General features: G+C 47.6%; 1 protein-coding gene across 5 annotated transcripts in view; it reads right to left on the bottom strand.

Annotated features, from left to right (window-relative positions):
* LOC142823370 (uncharacterized) overlaps nucleotides 1-21324 on the bottom strand; it is a 287164-nt gene that overhangs the window by 202795 nt on the left and 63045 nt on the right. For 3 of the 5 annotated variants that reach the window (XM_075914347.1, XM_075914343.1, XM_075914344.1), the window contains 5 exons: nucleotides 14417-14521; nucleotides 13037-13063; nucleotides 3523-3543; nucleotides 3102-3122; nucleotides 567-593 (listed from right to left, as the gene is read on the bottom strand). In XM_075914347.1, the coding sequence (XP_075770462.1) occupies nucleotides 567-593; nucleotides 3102-3122; nucleotides 3523-3543; nucleotides 13037-13063; nucleotides 14417-14521 (201 nt within the window). The remainder of the gene's footprint in view (nucleotides 1-566; nucleotides 594-3101; nucleotides 3123-3522; nucleotides 3544-13036; nucleotides 13064-14416; nucleotides 14522-21324) is intronic. The other 2 variants (XM_075914345.1, XM_075914346.1) reach the window with 1 other exon arrangement.

Raw genomic sequence — 21324 nt, 5'->3', positions numbered from 1 at the left:
TGGTGGTCATAAAGTTCTAAAAACTATCAATTTCATGATTTCAAAATTTTAATCTGTAATTTCCCAGTGTTGTTACTGGAGAGGTCATCACTGACAAACGATTTGTTGGGGGTCATAAGGTTATTGTAGGGGACTTGCAGTAATGCAGCCTCACTCCAGGGCAGCTGCTGGCGGTAGAGCAATATTCAGAGACTGAGTAGCTGGGGAGTGGCCGCTGCTGTCCGGGAGCCCGGCTCTGAAGGCACAGACACCTTGCAACACGCCACCATTCCTACTATGATCTGGATCCCCAATTTGAGAGCGGCTCCTCTGCCTGTGCAATCTGTACAGCATGTGGTAAAAGCACCAAAAAAAAGCAGTTTTCACACTGGGCAGAGGACCATATTACATGGACTCGGATGCATTTTTCATAGCCCCGAATTTGCTGGAGCCCGAGTGATCAGCATTAGAAAATAGAAGCCATACCCCAACATTCTATATATTGCTCTTTCCTGGGCTGGCTGCGATCACAGATAGGATTTCCTGGAAATGATCTACTTCACTCACTGACAAGACATTTTTCTTACCTCTTTCAGAGCTGAGTTTACCAGGATCTGAAAGATGGACACGAAAATGATGAGAAAAGATTAATTTGTGGATGAGTATTCAGGTTACTCACATTCCTTTCTGTCCAGCCCTTTCAAGGGTTCAGCACACTTTTCAGTGAAGTCCACAGTAGCAGTGGGGATTTTGACCCCAACTCTTTCCAAAGATTCTGCTGTATCTTAACACGCATAGGGAACCATTGGCTACACTGGAGAATCAAAAATGAACAGGAATTGAACCGGGTGTTTAAATATTACTGAAATGTGGATGGATATTGTTCTGTAGAAGAGCATGTTGCCCCATGTTTTGGTGATTCTGGATGGGCTGTTGGAAAAATCCCCCAAAATCTCATTCTTCAGTTGAAAATAGACACCTATGGATCTCATTTAGCCTTCCTGCTATACCTGCAGTGTGAAACTGAATCTACCAGAGCCAGTGAGGGTCCAACTTTGGGATTGGAGGAAACAGACAGAAAAGGAGAGATTACTGAGGTGAAATGTAGAATTGTAAAAGTACTGGGAAAGAGAGGACAGATTCAATATCAAGAGGGAGAGAAAAACAAGGTTGAGCAAATCAGAAATTAGCATCTTCTTAAGAGTAAAATGACTCCGCTCTAACATGCTGCTTGATTTAAGAAGTATGGCTCAGTGACCTTTGAACATTCCATATTCCCAAGGACATTATGCAGAGCACCAAGCATGCTCTGGTTCAATCCACTGATGCATACGTGTCTCAGTGACTTAGGCTTAGTTAGGGAAATGGATGAGGTGAGTCTCTAGTCACACAGCTGAAAATGTTTTTCCAAGTCTCTCAGACTGTGTCAACAACCCACCTTCATTGAACAAAATGCTTTATGGCAGAGCTTCTTGAAGCCCCTCTCCTCATTATCACTCATGTGAATGTAACACCAATCTATGCATGAATGTCTGAGACAGATTTACCTGCAATTCATGGTTGAAAACTTTTTTCTGTGTAAAGCAGATCCAGATTGTTTTACCCCATGTCAATGTTCACACTTAAAATTAAGATAATAAGCAGAATCAAAGTCTCCATGCTGTCTGAGGTGAAGATTTACAACTAAAAACAATCCGTGAATTGACCTCATTGCATTCTAAGTCCGTTGTTTTTTGTTGTTTTGGGGTTTTTTTGGCGGAATTAATTGCACAACATCCTTGTCGGCATTGGTGTATTTAGCAAAGGTGAGAATTTGATCTTCAGGGGAGTTCCTGCTTTTCATTTCTATACTCTCATTCTTGTCAAGTACAAAAACATTCAGGTGAAAGTCTTAGAACATATACCCATTTCTTTCCGGAATTCCTCTGAAAGAAAAGAGCATACATTGAAGTTACAATGGGTATGAATGTTTTGACAGATATGCCAATTTCCTCTGTTAAGGTTAGGAGATTTTGAGAGTTTCAATTCTACCAGGCGAGGGTTTTTAGGTAATGTCATGAAGGAGGGTGACCATAGCTCACCAGGAATGGAGGACAGTTGGAGGGATTTCACTGAACATTGCCAGGCCCTGCCTATTGAATCATCTCTGGCAGTTTCACTGTAAGAACCTTCTTGTTTTTGACTGTGATATGGGTATTAAAAAATCCAGGTTGAACCTCTCTGGTCTGGGTCTCTCAGCTCCTGCAACATATGTTTACGTGCAGGATCGCAGATGTTGCTGGACCAAAGAGCCCCTGGACTAGAGAGCCTCAGCTGCAGAGACTGAACAGTGGAGCTAGTCTGGTGGACTGGCCGCCTGCGAGACTAGGAGTTTGGGGCCAACGACCAGGAACAGAGTCCGGCTGGTGTGCCAGAAACCTATGGGGCTGGGCGGTTAGAAGTAAAGCCAGTTGGCCAGGAGCAGAGCCCAACCCTCGGAGAGGGACCAGAAGTCCATGAAGCTGGAAATGGAGCTTCTGGGAGTGGCAGGCACTTGGGCCAGGGACTGTGTGCTGGTTGGGCAGTGGACAGAGGGAAGCCCTGGGGGAGACTGACTTCCCCTGGTCCGGTAAACTGCCTTGTTCGGGATCACTCATGACTCGAGGTTACCGGACCAAGGAAGTCCATCCTCTCCTCCCTTTCTGCCTCCTCCTCATTACCTCTAACAGAATAGGAGCAGAACGATATCACACAGATTTACTTTCTATTTCATACATGGGGAATTATTATCGCTATGCTCTGCAGGGCTTCTAAGCAGCGGAAAGCAAGAAAGCAGGTCAGTGCCTAAAGAAATACAGTTTGGTATTTTTGAAATTGGAATGAATTTTATGTCCTGAGTCAGAGAGTCTCCAAACTAAAATCAGTCAGGCAACGGATCTTATTGTACTCCTCAGATAACCTGAAATTGTCATCATTAGGTCTACATAAAGAATTGAATAAACTCAATTCTCCTGGCCGTTGGTGCAGTTAGGTAGGCAATGGAGGTGAGAAGAGGGAGAGATTTGTGAACATATTCAGAGCATTCTAGTGGGAAGAAATAACATTCAGGTGAAAACAAATTGGGGGTGGGGGTGGGAACATACCAAATGTAGCCTTCATTTGTTCTGCAAGAAAAGAACAAGGCTTCAGCCACTGCCTTATCATGTATCACCTTGTACTGAAGAAGCAGCTTCATATGGAGCTCAAAACCAGAATAATTTCCTGAGTGCCATACCCCATTATAATGTCACTAGTAGATTTATTCTCAGATTAGATGGATGATTTTATGTCCAGAGTCAGAGAGTCTCTGAGATAAAATCAATCAGGAAATTGATCTTATTGCACACCTCAGACAACCTGAAATTGTCATCACTAGGTCTTTTTAAAGAATCGAATAAACTCAATTCTCCTGGCCCTTGGGGCAGTTAGGTAGGCAGTGGAGGTGAGAAGAGGTTTGGGAATGCTTTCAGGGCATTATTGTGGGAAGAAACAATATTGGATTGGAAAAAAAACTGGAACACCTACCAATATCTTCCTGCATTTTCTCTGCAAGAAAACAAAGAGAGAAAGAAAAAAAACCAGTGATTGTCTTAACATTTATCACCCTAGCATTAAGAAGCAGCTACTCCTAGGCTACGTCTAGACTGGCATGATTTTCCGCAAATGCTTTTAACGAAAAAGTTTTTCCATTAAAAGCATTTGTGGAAAATAATGTCTAGATTGGCACGGATGCTTTTGCGCAAAAGCACTTTTTGCAGAAAAGTGTCCGTGCCAATCTAGATGCGCTTTTGCGCAAAAAAGTCCCGATCACCATTTTCGCAACTGGGGCTTTTTTGCGCAAAACAAATCTTAGCTGTCTACATTGGCCCTTTTGCGCAAAAGTTTTGCACAAAAGGGACTTTTGCCTGAACGCGAGCAGCATAGTATTTCCTCAAAAATCACTGATTTCTTACAGTAGGAAGTCAGTGCTTTTGCGGAAATTCAAGTGTCCAGTGTAGATAGCTGGTAAGTTTTTGCGGTCTAGACACAGCCCTAGAGTTGAAACCCAGAATCATTTTTGCCAGCTTCTGCCTCCCCGCCCATTGCTTCATACTTTGCTGCATATTAGACAGTGCTGCCCACACTATCCTCAAATGAATGGAGAGATTACGTGTGCTACATAGAGAGACAAGATAATCCTACTGAGAGCAGCGACATTATACAGCCAGGCTAAGAGAGCTTAGCCATAGCGTAGTGAGGCAACATGGCCTCCTGAGGACCCGGAACAAGAAGTTCCCCTAAAGACCTGTTGGTGGGCGGTGCCAGAGCACCCTAGCCCCACCAACAGGAAGCAGAAGGGCTGGACTGGAGATATAAAAGAGGGAGCTCCCAGCTCAGTTAGAGCCCGGCAGCCAAGCAGAGAGGAGGCTTGGCCAAAGCTCAAGGAGTGAAGGAAAACTTCGCCCCACCGCCCTCAGCAGGACAACTGGGTGGGCCCACCGGGACCACTTCCATGCCCCGAGAACCGTTCCAGGCTGCCTCGACCACTAATGGAGCGGTGACTAAAGGAGGCTGCAGAGACCGCTGCTAAGGCTGGAGGCCTATCCTGGATCCCTAGGACTCAGGCTAGGCCCAGAACCCTGGGCTGGGCCCCCTGGATCTCTGCCTGAGCCACCCCCAGAACATATGGACACTCTGCCAGCTCCTTTGACCCCCACAGAGCCTGCTGGCCCTCCATGGAGCCAGGTAGAAACCCACGGGGAACTGGGAAGGAGCCAAGGGGAAACTGCCCAGGGCCAGCCGAGGACATGGAGATAAGCTGGGCAGCGTGTTGAAGTCCAAATCCCCACTAGCCTACTGTCTGGTTCAGCAGGTTGCGGCCAGGATCCCCACTCACCCAGTGGTAGCTGGCACTGCCTCTTTTAGGGCCCTGGGCTAGGACACGGTGGAGCAGGTGGGCCTGTCACCCGCTGCCATCCTTTCCTAAGGAGGCAGGTTCCCCCAAAGGAGCAAACCACTTATGCTCATTGGCCCTCTGCTTGTTTTATGGTTTGGGACTGTGGATCTGATGTCTATGGTGTTAGAAGTGGGTTTTCCTCTCTTTTGTAACTAAGTTTTGGCCCATGGTGGAATCCTCCATGAGTTTATTAACTGGTGACTTTTTCTATCTAGTCATGATACTTGCAACAGGAGTATTGTTCTGATAATAAAAGTTCTTTCTTTTCACAGAACAGAACCTGGTATTGGTTCTGTTCTGTGTCCTGGAAAATCTGTCTGTGGATATCTGCATGCCTCTGACTAAAGGGCAGCTATCACAGACTGAAATTTGTATTTTCTCTTTTCGTTTTCAAGCTCTTTGGGAAAAAGAACTTGGGGTGCCCTGGGGTTGGTTTCAAGTGTCCACCCCGTTTGTGGGTTCAAAAGCACTTGATGGTTGCAGTGGATTTTTATCCCCAAAATCTAGGTTTTTCAGATTTTGGGGGAAAGAGGGGAAGAAGAGTTTTATAGCAAAGCCTGGGAAGATAAGGTTTTACATAAAGACAACATAATCCTACTGAGAGTAGCCAAATTGACTAGCCAAGCTAAAAGAGGTTAGGCACACTGTTACAACAGGATTATAGAGCCCCCACAGCTACTCCCTGTAACAAATGGACAGCGAGATGTCTAACCTGCTATGTATTCAGGTCATATAATAAGAAAATGGATATGACTGAGAGATTTTTAACAGACCGATACATAATGAACTTCAATGAGAGCAAAATGGTGGAAATGCAATTTAGCTGGAATTGTGTTTGAAATATCTTATTGAAACTAATCTCCAACCTGCTTCTCTGAGCAGTAAAGATCTTAGGATGAACACATCTGGAATGTACCTCCCTTTGAAGGAAGCTCTGAAGCTGCATCATATCTACAGGCATGACAAGCCTGCCTGGAATAGCTACAGCGACCAGGAAGCTATTGGACACTTGTGATACTCGCATGTGCCTTGTCCCAATACTGAACCGAAATGTTTGGCTGAATAACCCACTCCACTAACTCAGTATATGATTTTCAGAGGCTAATAATCAGTTAAAGTCAAAATGACCCTCTTATTCCTCAGCAAAACTGAGCAAAACTCCTTAATAAGGGTTGTTGCTTTAGAAAATTTGAATCTTGTCAATTGAGAAGATTTATATAAAATTTTCACACATAGATGATTTGTCAGTCTTCTCAGTCCTCAGAAAGAATGAGAAAGGGGAAAGAAGGAAATCCAGTTTTGTCAGAGGAAATGGTCAGGCATTATCAGCAAAAATGGTGGCTGTTTGGCAACATTATTGATGCTATCTGGGAGCCCAGCCCTAAACAGAGTTGCTGTCTGCGGGAGTGCAGAAGTTAGAAAGGTATGATATGGTATTACTACCACTACTTTGGCACTGAGAGTGGTGTGTTGTCTTCAGAGCAGAGAACATCCACTTCTCCCTAGCCACTCAGCTCTGAAGACAATGCAGAAGTAAGAGTGGTAATATTGCGACCCCTCCTAAAATAACTTTGCAACACTCCTGCCATTCTGTCTTTCATCAGGACTCCCAGTTTGAATATGGCTCATCTGCCCATTGTGACAGAGCACTGGCCTTGCCTTGGAGGTCCTGCACTTCTAGGCATAAAATGTTTACCTCTACATAGCCTATTGTCTTTTACTAGAGGCAGGGGTTACAGCCTACTGAGCCATCCTCATCATAGGCCAGTCAAACGTGTTTTGGGGTAGACCCCTCTTTCATCCCAAACTCTCCCTTTGGGGTGGCCTACACAGTGATGTAGGGAGGACTTGGTGGGGGAACCCAGGCCCGCCTTCTGCTCTGGATTCCAGTCTAGGAACCTTAAATGGCAGTGGCTGCGGGTAGTAACTCCTCCACTACCAGAGTGGCAGCTTTTCCCTGAGCCAATAGCTTGAGACGCACCCCTGCATCTAGATGTATTCCTTCTTGTACCTAGAGTGAACTTAACAAGACTTGAAAGCCTCCAAAAGGAAGAAGAAAGGTCAGTGTGACTGATATCCAGTGCTTTTTTTGTGATGGTACGACACAGCGTACCTGCACCTATTTTCGCAGCATACCGTAAATCAGTGTTTACCAATTTTTTTTGGCCACGGAACCCATTTAAACTCAAAAGAATTTTGTGGAACCCCTAATAACAGTATTATATATGGAGCTGAAAAAGTAGACCACAAATAAGTAAGGATAATAATAAACAAATGCTAAACAAGGTCATGAGATTGACACAAATCAAAATTGTTTTCAATAAAATTCATAATGCTTAATATTAATTATTATTTTTTGTATTGTAATGGAATTTTCTCACCACCTCCCAATGAACCTAGTTTAAAGCCCTCCTCACTAGGTTTGCAAGCCTACCTGTGAAGATGCTCCTTCCTCTCTTGGTTAGGTGGATTCCATCTCTTCCTAACAATCCTTGTGCCTGGAACTGAGTCCCCTTGTCGAAGAAACCAGAACTCCAACACCACCTGTGCAACCCCACTTTTACTTCCTCAATTCAATGATCCCTACAATGACCTTTTCCTTCAACCAGAAGGATGGAGAACACCACTTGCACTTCAAATTCCTTGATTCTTCTTCCCAGCACTACATAATCTGCATAATAGATATGTCAGAGGGACATTGCTGGCACTTGGTGGCATAGCTCACATTAGAGGATATGAGTTGTATGAGCCCCAGATGTTGTGACTTATCTGGTTAGGTCCTGTGGTGGTGTCGCTTGTATAGATATGTGGAAGGCGTTGGCAACAGGGTTCTTTGCAGGGGTAGGTTCCTAGATGAATGTGTCTGAAGTGTGATTTGTGGCTGCTGGAAAGGATTTGCATCAGACTGAAGGGTTGTCTATAGGTCAGGATTGGTGTTTGTTCCAAGGCCTGTGAGTGAGGGATTGTTTCCTAGATAGCTTCTAGATTTTCAATGATGCACTGGAGGGGTGTGTCTAGACTGCATCCCTTTTCCGTAAAAGGGATGCAAATAGACACACCGCAATTGCAAATGAAGCGGGGATTTAAATCCCCCCCACTTCATTTGCATAAATATGGCTGCCGCTTTTTTCTGGCTCGGGGCTTTGCCGGAAAAAAGGGCCAGTCTAGACGGGGATCTTTTGGAAAATAAAGCCTTTTCTGAAAGATCCCTTATTCCTTTTTTAAAGGAATGTAGTCTAGACACAGCCGAGGTGTTTCTGTCTGTGGGACTGGAGTAAATCCAGGTGAGCTGAACTATGTGACTTTGTCCTCACCCACAACTATTTCTAATTTGGGGGCAATTTATATCTTTAAGTCAGAGGAACAGCTATGGACACTCACATGGCCCCACAATATGCCAATATTTTTATGGCTGATCTCAACCAACATTTTCTCAGCTCTCATCCCCTACTACCTTTCCTCTACTTACGCTACATTAACATCTTCATCATTTGGCCCCCAGGAAGGAGAACTTTGAAGAATTTCACAGGGATTTCAACAGTTTCCACCCCACCATCAACCTCAGCCTGGGGAGTCCACCAAGAAATCTACTTCCTTGACACTACAGTATAAAAAAATGATGGTCATGATGATCACATACGCACCAATCTATACTGGAAACTTAGTGACCACTATTCTGGAAGCATATGGGTAAGTTTCCATCTAGGACACATCACGTGATCCAGTGTCTACAGACTAGGCCTAAAATCCAACCAGATTTGCTCCAATCCCTCAGACAGGGACAAACACAGATACGATTTTTATCAGACATTCTTAAAACTTAAATACCCACCTGGGGAAGTGAGGAAACAGATTGACAGAGCCAGCCAAGTATCCAAAAGTCACCTGCTTCAAGACAAGCCCAACAAGGAAAATAACAGAACATCACTGGTCATCACCTAAGCTATGTCTACACTGCCCCCTCTTGCAGAAAAAGCATATGCAAATGAGGCTAAGCATGGACTATCACCATGCCTTATTTGCATAATTAAGGAGGCTCCGTTTTTGCACAAAAAACCCCTCTTGCACAAGAGCCATTCTTCCAGAAAAAAATGCAGAAGAACAGATCTTGAGCAAGAGGGGACATTGCGCAAAAAAGGATCCTCATTAATTATGAAAATGAGGCAGTGATATTCCATGCTTAGCCTCATTTGCTTACGTTTTTCCGCAAGAGAGGAGCAGCGTAGACATAGCCCTACAGTCCCCGTCTTAAACTCCATTGACAATCTACAACCTCCCCTGTAAAATGATCTCACTCTCATAGGCCTTGAGAGACAGATCAATCTTCATTTACAGACAACCCACCAACTGAAGCAAATCCTTTTCAGGCCTGATCACCTATGCAACAGAGCCCCCTTCTGACAGTGCCACTGTAGCTAGTAATGTATTGGTGCTAAGGAACAGAGAGTTGAGGGTGGAAGAAACAGCAAGGTCCTTATGTAGCTACGTTGGTGCCAGTGTGGGCAATGCCAATAGTGACTGTGCCAGAAGTGGCACCAATGGTATCTGAAAATCTGTTGGTAGTGCTAATTATTGAGGTATAGTTATAGTAGTGACATCAGTGGCTGGGTTGACGGTACCAAGGCCCAGTGCCACTGAAGGTTGTGGTGCCAAGATGTATTCTTGTGCCCCTGGCTCAGCCTTGTGTTTGTCCAGTTCTGTAATGGGTGCTGAGCTTCTTGAGGCATACACATAAAGATCTTTAGCCTTGCTGTGGGGCCTCTACTCATTGTTTTCATGGTATCACTGGATCCTGGAGACTTCTGGTGCATCAAACATGCTGAGGTGCAGGACAGCCTCAACTCTCAGTGCCAACTTAGGTGACTGCAATTTATGAAGTAGAGAGGAAGCATGCTTCTTTGGAGATTTCCCCCCTGTGACAGGGCGCTCCCGCCCCACACTCGGGGTGCCCGGGGCGATGGCGGATGGATGCTCTGGGGGGGTGGAGAGCTGGTGCGCCACCAGGACGGTGGGCCGCGCTGCTGGGCAGGGGCTCGGTGAGGCGAGCGACGGTGGGGGCAAGGGGCGCCTCTGAGCGAGGCCCAGGGAGGAGGAGCTAGGGAGGTGCCGGTGGGTGACGTCACGGGGGAAGGGGTTGCTGGGCGGCGGGGAGGAAATGACGTGCGGGGCCAGGGCCGGTGGGGGATTTAAAACCAGGTCTGGCACTGCGGAGAGGGGGAGGGAGAAACGGAGAGCCGAGGAGCAGGAAGAAGGAGAGGTGAGGCTGGGAGAGGCGGACAGGACCAGCCCTTAGGAAGGGTGGGGTAGGAAGCGGCCCAGGGCGGGGTCGTGGAGCCCGTGAGCGGGTGTATTTTGGGGTACTTCCCCCATCCGCTAGGGAGGGACCGTGAGTCCCTGCCTTCAGGGCCCTGGGCCGGGGTTTGGAGAGGGGGTGGGCCCAAACCCCCCTACTCCGCTGGCCGGAAAGGCAGCCTCGGGCGTTCATTAATATAAACAAGGGACTGGGTGGGTTTTCGCTGCGGGTTGTGCCTAGGGCTACAGGACTGGCCCGGATGACCAATAAACACGGGCAACAGTAGCCCTTTTTGTGGTGAGCTAGTCAAGACTCTTTTACACCCCCTTACCAGATTTCTGTTTTTCAGGCCTTTGAGTGCTCGGGTCAGAATCAGGGTGCTGTGCCTTTTTGAGCATTAGCATCTTAAGGTGGAGTTCTCTGTCTGTGTGTGTACATGCCTTAAGCTTAGCACACTGGTGACAGTACTGCTGCACATGGCTCTTGTCTAGATACTTGGTGCACTTTGAGTGTCCATCAGAGATGGGCATCATATCATTACATGTGGTGCAATGTTTAAAACATGGCTATCCAGGCTTTTCTATCTGATGAGGGTAAAGATTGGAACAATAAGAAAAAAAACTTGGTGTGACGGGGCAGGCGCTTTGCCCGCGCTCCTCTGCACTGAAACGGATACCAGGGCAGAAAGCAGGCACCCGGAAAGGCGGGCGGACGAGGGGGGGCTGACCGCGGGGAACCCGGAAGCCGTAGCAAGGGCAGAGGCGGCCGGCAATCGGGAGGACTACCCGGCGCTGCCAGATGATGTCAGTAGAGGCGACGAGCGGGATGCCAAGAAGGGCGGGGCCCCGAACGCCGGGAGGACGCCAGCCCAGGAGGTGGAGGGGCGGGGGATTCAAAAGGGCGAGTGCCACAAACAAGAGGGGAGCTCCTGGAGGTGGGAGGAGGCCAGTCCCCTGCCTGGAGAGCGTAGCACGGGAGAACCCCTGCGCACAGACCCCCGCCAGAGGAAGGGACTCAGGGTGAGTCTATCCCCTTGCCGGGGAACCTACTGGGATTGAGCCGGGAAGAAGAGACCCAGGGCGGGGCCACGAACCCCGCGAGTGGAGGGTTTGGGGAACTCGACCCCCTCCACTGACAAGGGACAGACGTCCCCGTCTTAGGGCCCTGGGTCGGGGCTCGGAGAGTGGGAGGGCCCGAGCCCCCTTCCCGGCCCCTCGGATCCAAGTGAGTCCGGAGCGTGCTGGAGTTATAGGCCTCAGACCGCGGCCAGGCGGTCGGTCACAAGGCAAATACTCCCCTTTTGGGACGACGGCTCACCCGAACTCGGGGTGACCTCAGGAGAGTGGGTAACACTTGGATAACAGGGTTTTTTTCAATTTATTTTTGTAGGAAGACGAACTTGGATAGGTAACAAAGTAATAAACAAAGAAGATGGGGAGTACAAACTACTTATTTATAGAGAACTATGCTGAGTGAAGAGCACTTCTGAGCTCCATCTTAAGCTGGGGACGGTAGGAAGGAGCTAAAGGGATGGTGGCCGCGCATGTGTGGTTGCACCACGCAGCACTCATCAACCCTACTGCCATGAATGTGTGGCTCCCCAGGCATTGCTTTGAAGATTCTGGTCTGCAGCACTGGGACACACCAACACCTGCTGTGGAGAACCCACAAGGGCGTCTCTCAAAGAAGAATAATGGAGATATGGAAATATATGTCCTTCATATCAAGGGTGACATACCAGTTCCCTGAATTTAGAGAGGGAATAATGGTGGCTATCAACACAATGTGGAATTACATTTTCTTGCCAAATGTGATGAGGTTTCCCAAGTCCAAAATGGAACTGATTTCTACCTTCTCTTTGGGAAATAGAAAGTATGTGAAGTAGAATCCCCTGCACCTGCACTCCTGAGGGACCTCCTCTATCATGGCTAAAGTTAGGAGAGATTGCACCTCCTACATCAGAAGCTACTCATGGAGAGGGGTCCCTGAAGATAGACAGGGAAGGGGATAGGTAGATAACAGAAAAAAGAATTAGATAGAAAATCCTACTCCACCATGCTTAGGACCCAGAGGTTTAAGGTAATGTGTGACCAAGCACAGTGAAAGTGAGATACGTGATTCCTAAAAAGGAGAAGGGTTCTAGCACAAAGTTCTCAGACCACTGAGAGGGAAAGTGAAGTCTGCTCTACAGTCTTACCTAGGAGAGAGTTGGCTTTCAGCTTATAAAATAGAGAGTCATGGCTTTTGCCCCTTGACTTCTTGCAGTGCGAACAGTACCAAAATCCAAGTTAAGGTACTTTGACTTCAGCTAGACAATGAACATAGCTGAAGCTGCGTATCTTAATTTTACTGTATCCAGTAGTGTAGACATACACTTGGGTATTATTTGGGCTCTAAGTTTGAGGCAGGTCCAATTAGTGTGGGTACACGCTTTCAAAATAATTCTAACTAATTTTGTTGCTTCCTCATAGTGGAGATATGCTATTTCGATTTTGTGAAATTGGGAGTTATGCTGTCAATTTTAGTATTTTAAAAATAATTTCCTAGTGTAAACATGCCCTTAGTGTGACACCAATAAAAAGAAAGAATGAGGAAAAGAGGAAGTAAAAGAAAATTAATTATTTGCTCAGAGAAAAAAGATTGGGCATTTTCAGCCCCAAAATGTCACTATTTCAACAATGTTATTAGCATTAGAAAATAGGAACCATTTTCTATTCTGCTATGTATTGTCACTTCTGTGCTGGCTTTGATCTAGAATATGATTACTATGAAGTGAATTACTTCATTAACTGAGAAGGCTTTCTACTTACCTTTTTGACTGCTCGGTTCCCTGCATTCTGAAAGACAAACAGGAAAATGATTAGAAAAGATTAATCCAAGCATGAATTTTCTGGTTTCTGAAGGACCTTCCAGCCTGTACTTTTTTAATGAATCAATCTAATTTCCTGCAAAATCAATGAAAGAAATAAAAGCCATTACCCAGTAACCTCAATCATCTCTGAGACTGGACATTTAAGCAAAAGATTCTTCAGGGTTTTAGAGCACACACAAGGAACTATCTCCCACTATGGAGGCTCTCAACATATACTGGAATTCCCTCTGTTCATTTACTATTACAGTAGAATCTTGGAGCTGTGAACATCAGAATTTTGAACTCATCAGTCAACCACATACCTTATTTGGAACTGGGAGTACACAATCAGGCAGCAGCAGAAACAAAAATCCTCACAAAAAACAGCAAATACAACACAGTACTGTGCTACTGTATTTAGCTTGCAAACAGGTGATTGCAAACAGGGAGTTTAGAGAGGGAGTTCTCCAGGTACAGGAGAAGCAAATACAGGACTCTTGAGGGAAGTGGCTGTATGCAGTGTTTGTTGTGTTTGGGCCTTTCTTGCTGTGTGCTGAGCTTGTGTTTGTGAGTATGGTGATTTATGGTGGTGTCCCCCCTCCCCCGCACTGAGTGTGTGCTGTGACTGGCAGCTGGAAACTGTTGGCTTCCTATTAAAGTTTGAAATCTAGAAGCCTCTGCTGATTGGTTGAGTCTTGGTAGGGGGAGGGACTATCAGGCAGTCCAGTAAACAAGCAACCAGGGAGCTTGTGAACAGGTGATTGCAAACAAGGAGTTTAGAGAGGGAGTTGGGAAGGGGAGAACGAAGAGGGCGAGGTACTCTTGCCTTTCTTTTAAATCCTTTTTCTAGGACAGCAGGTATGGATAGTGATAGGTCTGCTGTTGTTACCTGCACAGCGTGTGCTGTGTTTGTCTTCCTCCCGGAAGAAAGAACGGATTTCACCTGCACTAAGAGCAAGCTGGTAGCCATTTTGGAAGAAAAAATTAGAGGACTGGAGGCCCAACTGTCGATCCTACGCTCAATCAGAGAGGATGAAGACTTCCTCGATAGAAGGCAGTGTTTAATCCTGCAAGTACGGCAGGTGGAAGAGCCAGAGATGGGCCCTAGATGGCAGAAAGCTGAAGGTCTGCTTTTTCTATAGCGGGAAGATGTTGCAATATACAGTCTCACTCCCACTGTTGTTTACTAATGCTCTTTTTGTCTTGTCCTATTTTTGTGCCTTTGCTTCATTTTCTGACATGCAGTGGTACAGAGCATAAGGCCCCAATATTTTATTTATGCAAATTTCACATTAAATTGGTGAATGGATCAAATACTGCTTAAATAGGAAAGTCTTACCTATTTCTTTCAAATTGTGATAAAGGAAGCCATCTGTGCCAGCGGTGATGATGGCCAATACAATCAAGTGTGAATGCAATCTCACTGAGCTAGACATACAAGCACCTGTAAATGTTTGAAAAACGCAATTATATTTTATATTCCTTTAATCAATTACTTTAACTTTAAAGTAAAAATAAGTCTAACAGTTTCTGCTGCTTAAAATTATTTATGCCTTCCAATTATTGCGGGAAAGATATGATGATAAAATATTAAGATATATGGAGATATAGAACTGAATTATAGGGTCATTCTAGGCTATGTCTACACAGCAGGATTATTTTGGAATAACTAATGTTGGCTAGCCTTGCTGCCATGACCACACTTGTTTTTAGCATGCTATCTCAAGTAGACCTATAACACTGTGATGGGAAGGATGCTCTGAGATCTTTCAGCAATAGAAATAAGCAGCCAAAAGAATGACTTAAATGGTTTTGTCCAATGTAAATAAAAAGAGAAGACATGTAAGACACCCAAACTACATGGCTGTGTCTACATTGGCACCCTTTTCCGGAAAAGGGATGCTAATGTGACACTTTGGAATTGCAAATCCGTGGGGGATTTAAATATCCCCCATGGCATTTGCATGAACATGGCTGCCGCTTTTTTCCGGCTCAGGGTTTATTTTCGGAAAGATCCCGTCTAGACTGGCGCTTTTCTCCGGCAAAACCCCGAGCCGGAAAAAAGCGGCAGCCATGTTCATGCAAATGCCGCGGGGGATATTTAAATCCCCCACAGATTTGCAATTCCGAAGTGTCACATTAGCATCCCTTTTCCAGAAAAGGGTGCCAATGTAGACACAGCTCTATAGTGCACAGTTACTTCAGAATAGTTATTCCGAAATAGCTTATTTTGAAATAGCACGTCCACACTTCAGAGAAGCCTCAAAATTAGCCTGAGACAGGTTTCCCTAAAGTAGATATGCTATCTAGATTTAAAACCCCAGGAGAAATAACTTAGAATGGTCCTAGTGAGGGGCTATTTCTAAATAGCAAAAGTAGAGTGTCAACACTTGCCTTATTTTAAAATAGCTATTTGGAATAGGCATTATTCCTCATAGAACGACATTTACAGAAGTCAGGATAAGCCAGCTGTTATTTTGAAATTATTTCACAATAACAGAATTGCTGTGTAGATGCTCACATAGTTATTTCAGAATAACAGCCATTATTCTAAAATAACTTTGCTGTGTAGACACAAAGCTAATGTGTGCAGTGCTGCTTTACTGAATGTAGGTTCACAAAGAATAGCAGTACATTTATATATTTACTTATGTGATAATCAGACAATGGTAGGTAGAAATTTAGGATGTGATCTAAGAGTAAACATCTCTGTGGAAAATCATATGACAGCTCTGCCATAAGAGTTGCACCTCATTCATGTTACACACCGATATAAAGGCCATAACGCATGCTGCCTTATAAACAAATTGATCATGGAAGAGGAACCCAGTGGTTCAAATCGAAGACCATAAGTCTGTAAGCACAAAATTGAAATTCCTGAAAAGGATAATCTGCCACACAGAAGAATGTTTTTATCAGGTCCTTTGAAAAACAGAATTGACCAAAAGAGGAGGGAAAAAAACTGAGAGATGATGAGCCATATTTACAACTGAATGTACACACAGAGCATATCGAGACTACACAGTTTTTTTAAAAAACTGGCCTTTTTTCGAAATAACTGTACCCACATCTAGACTGCCATTGCGTTCTTTCAAAATTAAATTGAAAGAATGTGGTGGTTTTTTCAACCGCTGTAAACCTGCTTTTACGAGGAAGAACGCCTCTTTTTGAAAGAACTTTTTCAAAAAAAGGCATGTATGGATGTGGGGGAGCCAGTTCTGTTGAAAAAAGAGGCATCCAGGAAAAATCATGGTAGACAATCTTTCCCCAGTAAGCAGAACTTTCTAGTTCCTGTCTCCAGCCAGGAATTAAAGGCACAGGCATCCATTTAAGCCAGTGTGCCGGGAAGCCAGTTGGAGAATAGAGGAAGTGGCCACATTTGTCAACCTGCCAGAACTTGAATCCAAAATGGCACAACCACAACCCTCCTCCTTCCCAGGATCCATCCAGGAGAAGCAAATGGCATGGTCAGGGGCTGAAATCCAGTCCCTGCTCGACTTGTGGACAGAGGAGGAGTCTATCCAGGCCTTGCACTCCCATCACCATAATGTGGACATCTACAGCAAGATGCCACTGTGCTGTCAAAAAAGGCAGGCCACCACCCTCGCACCCTTGATCAGGTGAGGGCAAAAGTAAAGGAACTGCATCAGGGCTATGCTTGGGCCCGTGACGCCAGCTCTCACTCTGGGGCAGCACTGGCATCCTGCCCCTACTATAGGGAGCTCCACCAGATAATGGGTGATGGATGCACAGTCTCCAAGGCATCTGGTGGAGTCAGCACTACAGTCGCCCAACAAGAGCAGCAGGAGGATGATGATGACCAGCTGTTCCAGGAGGAAAAGGAGGAGGACAGCATCACCATCACTCTGGATCTGGTTCCCCAAGCCCAGGACTCCTCCCGGTGAGGAGTACATCAGGTGAGTGATGTGAGGTTGATGCCTGGACATGATGGGGGAGGCTGATTCACATGGGATGGATGGGGCATGATAATCATGTGTAATTCTTGGCCTGGATAGCGTGCAGCTGGCCAGTCAAGCATGTGCAGCAGCAGTGTGCGACACGTGGTCACATGAACCAGTCCCAGAGCATGCATGGGCCAGGTACAGCTGTGTGGTTGGGAGGGGTCAAGATGAGTAGGCTGCTCCAGGCCCTTCTCAAGCACCTGTGAACCCACTCTGAACGGACACTTCCCTGGGTTGCTTATCCATCCTTCAGTGTATCTGGACAGTTTGCTTAAGATATGTCTACGCAGCAAAGTTATTTTGAAATAACTTTACTAGCGTCTACACAAGCCAACTGCTATTTCGAAATTGGTAAACCACATTCCACAAGGAATAGCACCTATTTTGAAATTGCTATTTTAAAATAAGCATTGTGTAGATGCTTATTTTGAAATAGGGGGCCTCCAGCTCTTCCCAGGGTGCCCTGCTGGCCACTCTGGCCCCAACCAGGAAAACTCCTCTCCTCTTCCCCAACCCAGAGCCCTTAAAGGGGTAAACTCTGGCCACAGTGCCTGTGCCAGCTCCAGGCCTGACAGCCCAGAGCCAGCAGACACTGCCCCGACCCAGTGGCCCCAGCATGAGCCAGGCAGCCAGTGCCAGACAGCCCTTCACTGCTCCCCAGGACCAGTCTGCCAGCTCCCTGAAGCATGCCAGGGGCCAGAAAAGGTGGGCACTTACCTGGTCCAGTGCGGAAATCAGGGACCTCATTGAGGTTTGGGGGGAGGCCTCCAATGTCCATGATCTCCGCACTAGATGGAGGAAAGCAGCTGTCTACAGCCAGATGGCTGCCAGCCTGGCCAGCAAAGGCCACATCCGATCCCAGGAGCAGGTTCGGATGAAAATCAAGGAGCTGTGACAGGTGAGTGCCAGGGCCACAGGGGACAGCTCCCAAACAGGGGTAGACCCAGACACTTGTCCTATTTTGATGCCCTGGACCGCATCTTGGGGGGCGGGATGGTCCGGGCCCTCCAGGTGGTCATCGACCCTGGCACCAGGGCACGGGGCACGGAGAAGGAGGAGGGCCAGGAGCTGCATGAGCCCGGAGGGAGCATTCTGCACAGCCAGGGCTCCCCGATCCACCCCAGCAAGTCTGTTGGCAGTGTCGTCTGAGGCCAGGGATGCAACAACATGTGAGCGCCATCACTGTCCCCTTATGTGAGGGCGGGAGGGAAGGGAGACCAGGGACTGCTTGCATAGGTCTTGCTGACCACAGATCATGCAGCAACCTGTGCATGTGCTGTGCCACCCTTGGCCTGTTACCCACATGTGTGTATGTATGAAGGCACATGACGTGCTCCTGACCCCATGGTGGGACACTGCAGGATGCCCTCCCTCCACAAGCCCCCTCTATACAGATGCAGGGGATGTCTCCCCCCCCCCCACACACACACAGAGTGATACCACATACAGCACAGAGGCATGGGTGCACTCCCAGGCCTGCTCCCACTGCCAGGGATAGCAAGACATCCCAAACATGGACTCTTTGCTAGCACAATGGCTCTGATGGTGCAGAGACCTGATATCCTCGCCTTGCAGAGGGGGGCGGGGCTTCACCCACTGTGTCCACTGATAACTGACCACTTCTCTGTTTCTCCACAGCCACACCAGCTGCAAGTGCAGAGTGCACCACCCTGCCCAGGACATCCTCTCACACCCAGGCACTCAGCAGGCTGACCCATAACCAGGAGGAGTACCAGCAGCAGCCCCTGGGGATACTGCGAGGCCTGCACCACACCTTGAACTACTGGGTGCATGAAGACCTGCAGCTCTGGCGGGAGAGCTGGCCGGAGCTGATTGCCCAGGGCCGTGCCATCTGCGACCGCCTGCAGATCCTGGTGCACAGATTGCTGCCTCCTGCTGCTTCAGCCCCTACTGCCTCCCCAGCTACTGCTCCTCCTTCCACTCCTGTTCCCCCTCTCACTTCTTCCTCCCCACCACCCCAGGGATGCCGAGGCCCTGCATCCGCAGTGCTGGGAGACAAGTGGGCCAGCAAGCCCCGAGCCCTGAGCTTCTCCTCCCCCTTCCTCCCCATGCCTCCCCCTTCCAGCTCCCTCCATCCAGGTTTACCCCTCCCCTCTCCCATCCTCTCGCCTTCCCTCTCCTGCCTTCATTCCCCCCCACATCCCAGTTTTATTCAATAAAGAGAGTTTGTTTTCCTCAACACGTGTCTTTATTGTACATCAGGAAGGGGGGTTAGGGAGGGGTAAGTGGAAGGACGTGAGGGTGGAATGAGGCACAAGCCCCCAGTGGAGCACACAAGGGAGACTTTAGTTCTCCTTTGGGTGCACCTCCCAGATACAGACAGTCCTCCAATGGGGATTGAGGGGCTGCATGTATAAGCCAGCCAAGTGCTCGGCCTCTGCCATCCAGGCTGGCAGGAAAGCTTCCCCCTTCCTCTTGTACAAATTGTACAGCACACAGCATGCTGTCACCACATGCAGAATATTCTGCTCAGAGAGGTCCAGGTGAATGAGGAGGCATCTAAAATGGATCTTCCGCTGGCTGAAGGCACCTTCCACTGTGATGCGGGCCCTACCGAGCCTGGCAGTAAATGCCTGTCAGGAAGGGTTGAGGTGTCCCATGTAGGGCTTCATGAGCCAGTGTTGTAGGGGATAGGCCGCATCCCCCACCAGGTACACAGGCATTTCCACGTCCCCGATTCTGATGTGGCGGTCAGGGAAGAAAGTCCAGGCATGCAGCCTCTGGCAAATGGAGGAGTTGCAGTAAACCCATGTGTCGTGTGCTTTGCCGGACCAGCCCACGCTGATGTCCACAAAGTGGCCCTGGTGGTCAGACACAGCCTTCAGGATGATGGGAAAGTATCCCTTGTGGTTTGTATAGAGGGAGGCCTGGTGTTCCAGGGCATGGATGGGGATGTGTGTCCTGTCAATAGCCCCCCCACAGTTAGGGAAACCCAGAGCACCAAACCCCTCGATGACTGCATCCACATTGGCAAGGTGGATGACTCTGCGGAGCAGCACTCTATTGATGGCCTTGACCACCTGCAGAGGGACACACAAAACTGAGAGTCACTGGGATGCCCGGGTGGCTGAGAGTGCTCTTTCCCTGCAACTGCCCCTCGCCCCTACACCTCAGGAGCAACCCCCTACCACTGCAATCCAGGCCACCATGGGCACTCCTTAGTGCAGGTGAGACAGAACAAACCCTCCCATGGAGGGGACTTGCACCATCTCCCCCCCCTTTTCCCTAAGGCAGCCCATCCCCTCCTTGCACTGCTCCTCCTGGCACAGTGGCCAGAGACTGCCATACCTGCATGAGGACTGCTCCGATGGTGGATCTCTCCACGCCAAACTGGTTCCCCATGGAATGGTAGTTATCCTGCATGGAGAGCTTTCATAGAGTGATGGCCACACGCTTCTGGAGGGGAATGGTGGGCCTCATGTGTGTGTCCTGTCACTGCAGAGCAGGGGCGAGCCACTCACAGAGCTCCAGGAATGTGTCCTTCTTCATCCTGAAGTTCTGGGTCCATTGTTGGTCTCCCCAGTGCTCCAGGACAATATGGTCCCACCAGTCGGTGCTGGTGTCCAGACGCCAGATGCAGCAGGGCACGTTGGCGTCCAGGAGCCGCAGCTGCTCCTCCACATACCCCAGGAGGGTCTGGATGATAACCCAGGGGTTGGGCTGCAGCAGAAGCTGTGAGGCAACCTACAAAAAGTGCTGCTAGGCTTGCAGCAACACAGCCAAAAGAAGCACCAGAGTGCCCAGGGGCAGATCTGGCTGCATAGTGCAGAGTGCTGTGGTGTCCCGAGTGATGGCAACCAGAACATACAGAGAAAAAAATGCTTTGCTATCCCTCAGCAAGGTAGGCAAGCAATCAGGGAAACCTGAGAACCATCTGTCCAGGGGTTCCCTTTAAGCATAGGCCTCAGATAGCTTCAGGCAGCAGCCACATAAAGTAATTTCTGATCTGATGCCCTGCTGGAACCGGTTTCAGCTGCCCTTAAATGCAATTCAGCATCCAATCAGTGCGGACGTGCTATTTCGAAATGCATTTTGTGGGTAAATGTGTGATTTAGAAATAAGATATTTGGAAATAACTATTTCAAAATTAGATATTTTGAAATAACGCTGTAGTGTAGATGTACCCTAAGATACTGAGGGAAACAGAAGACATGGTTTTCTCCAAAAAGACTCCTCATAATGTGTAAACAGGGTGAAGTCCAGGTAAATCCATCAGGTTTTATTGTGTTTTGGCTTGGGATGTGGATCTGATGTCTGTGCAGCT

This window comes from Pelodiscus sinensis, chromosome 33, assembly GCF_049634645.1.
Source record: "Pelodiscus sinensis isolate JC-2024 chromosome 33, ASM4963464v1, whole genome shotgun sequence".
In the NCBI taxonomy this organism is placed as follows: domain Eukaryota; kingdom Metazoa; phylum Chordata; order Testudines; family Trionychidae; genus Pelodiscus; species Pelodiscus sinensis.
The sequence above is the reverse complement of the archived record's forward strand: the minus strand, read 5'-3'. Positions and strand labels throughout refer to the sequence as shown.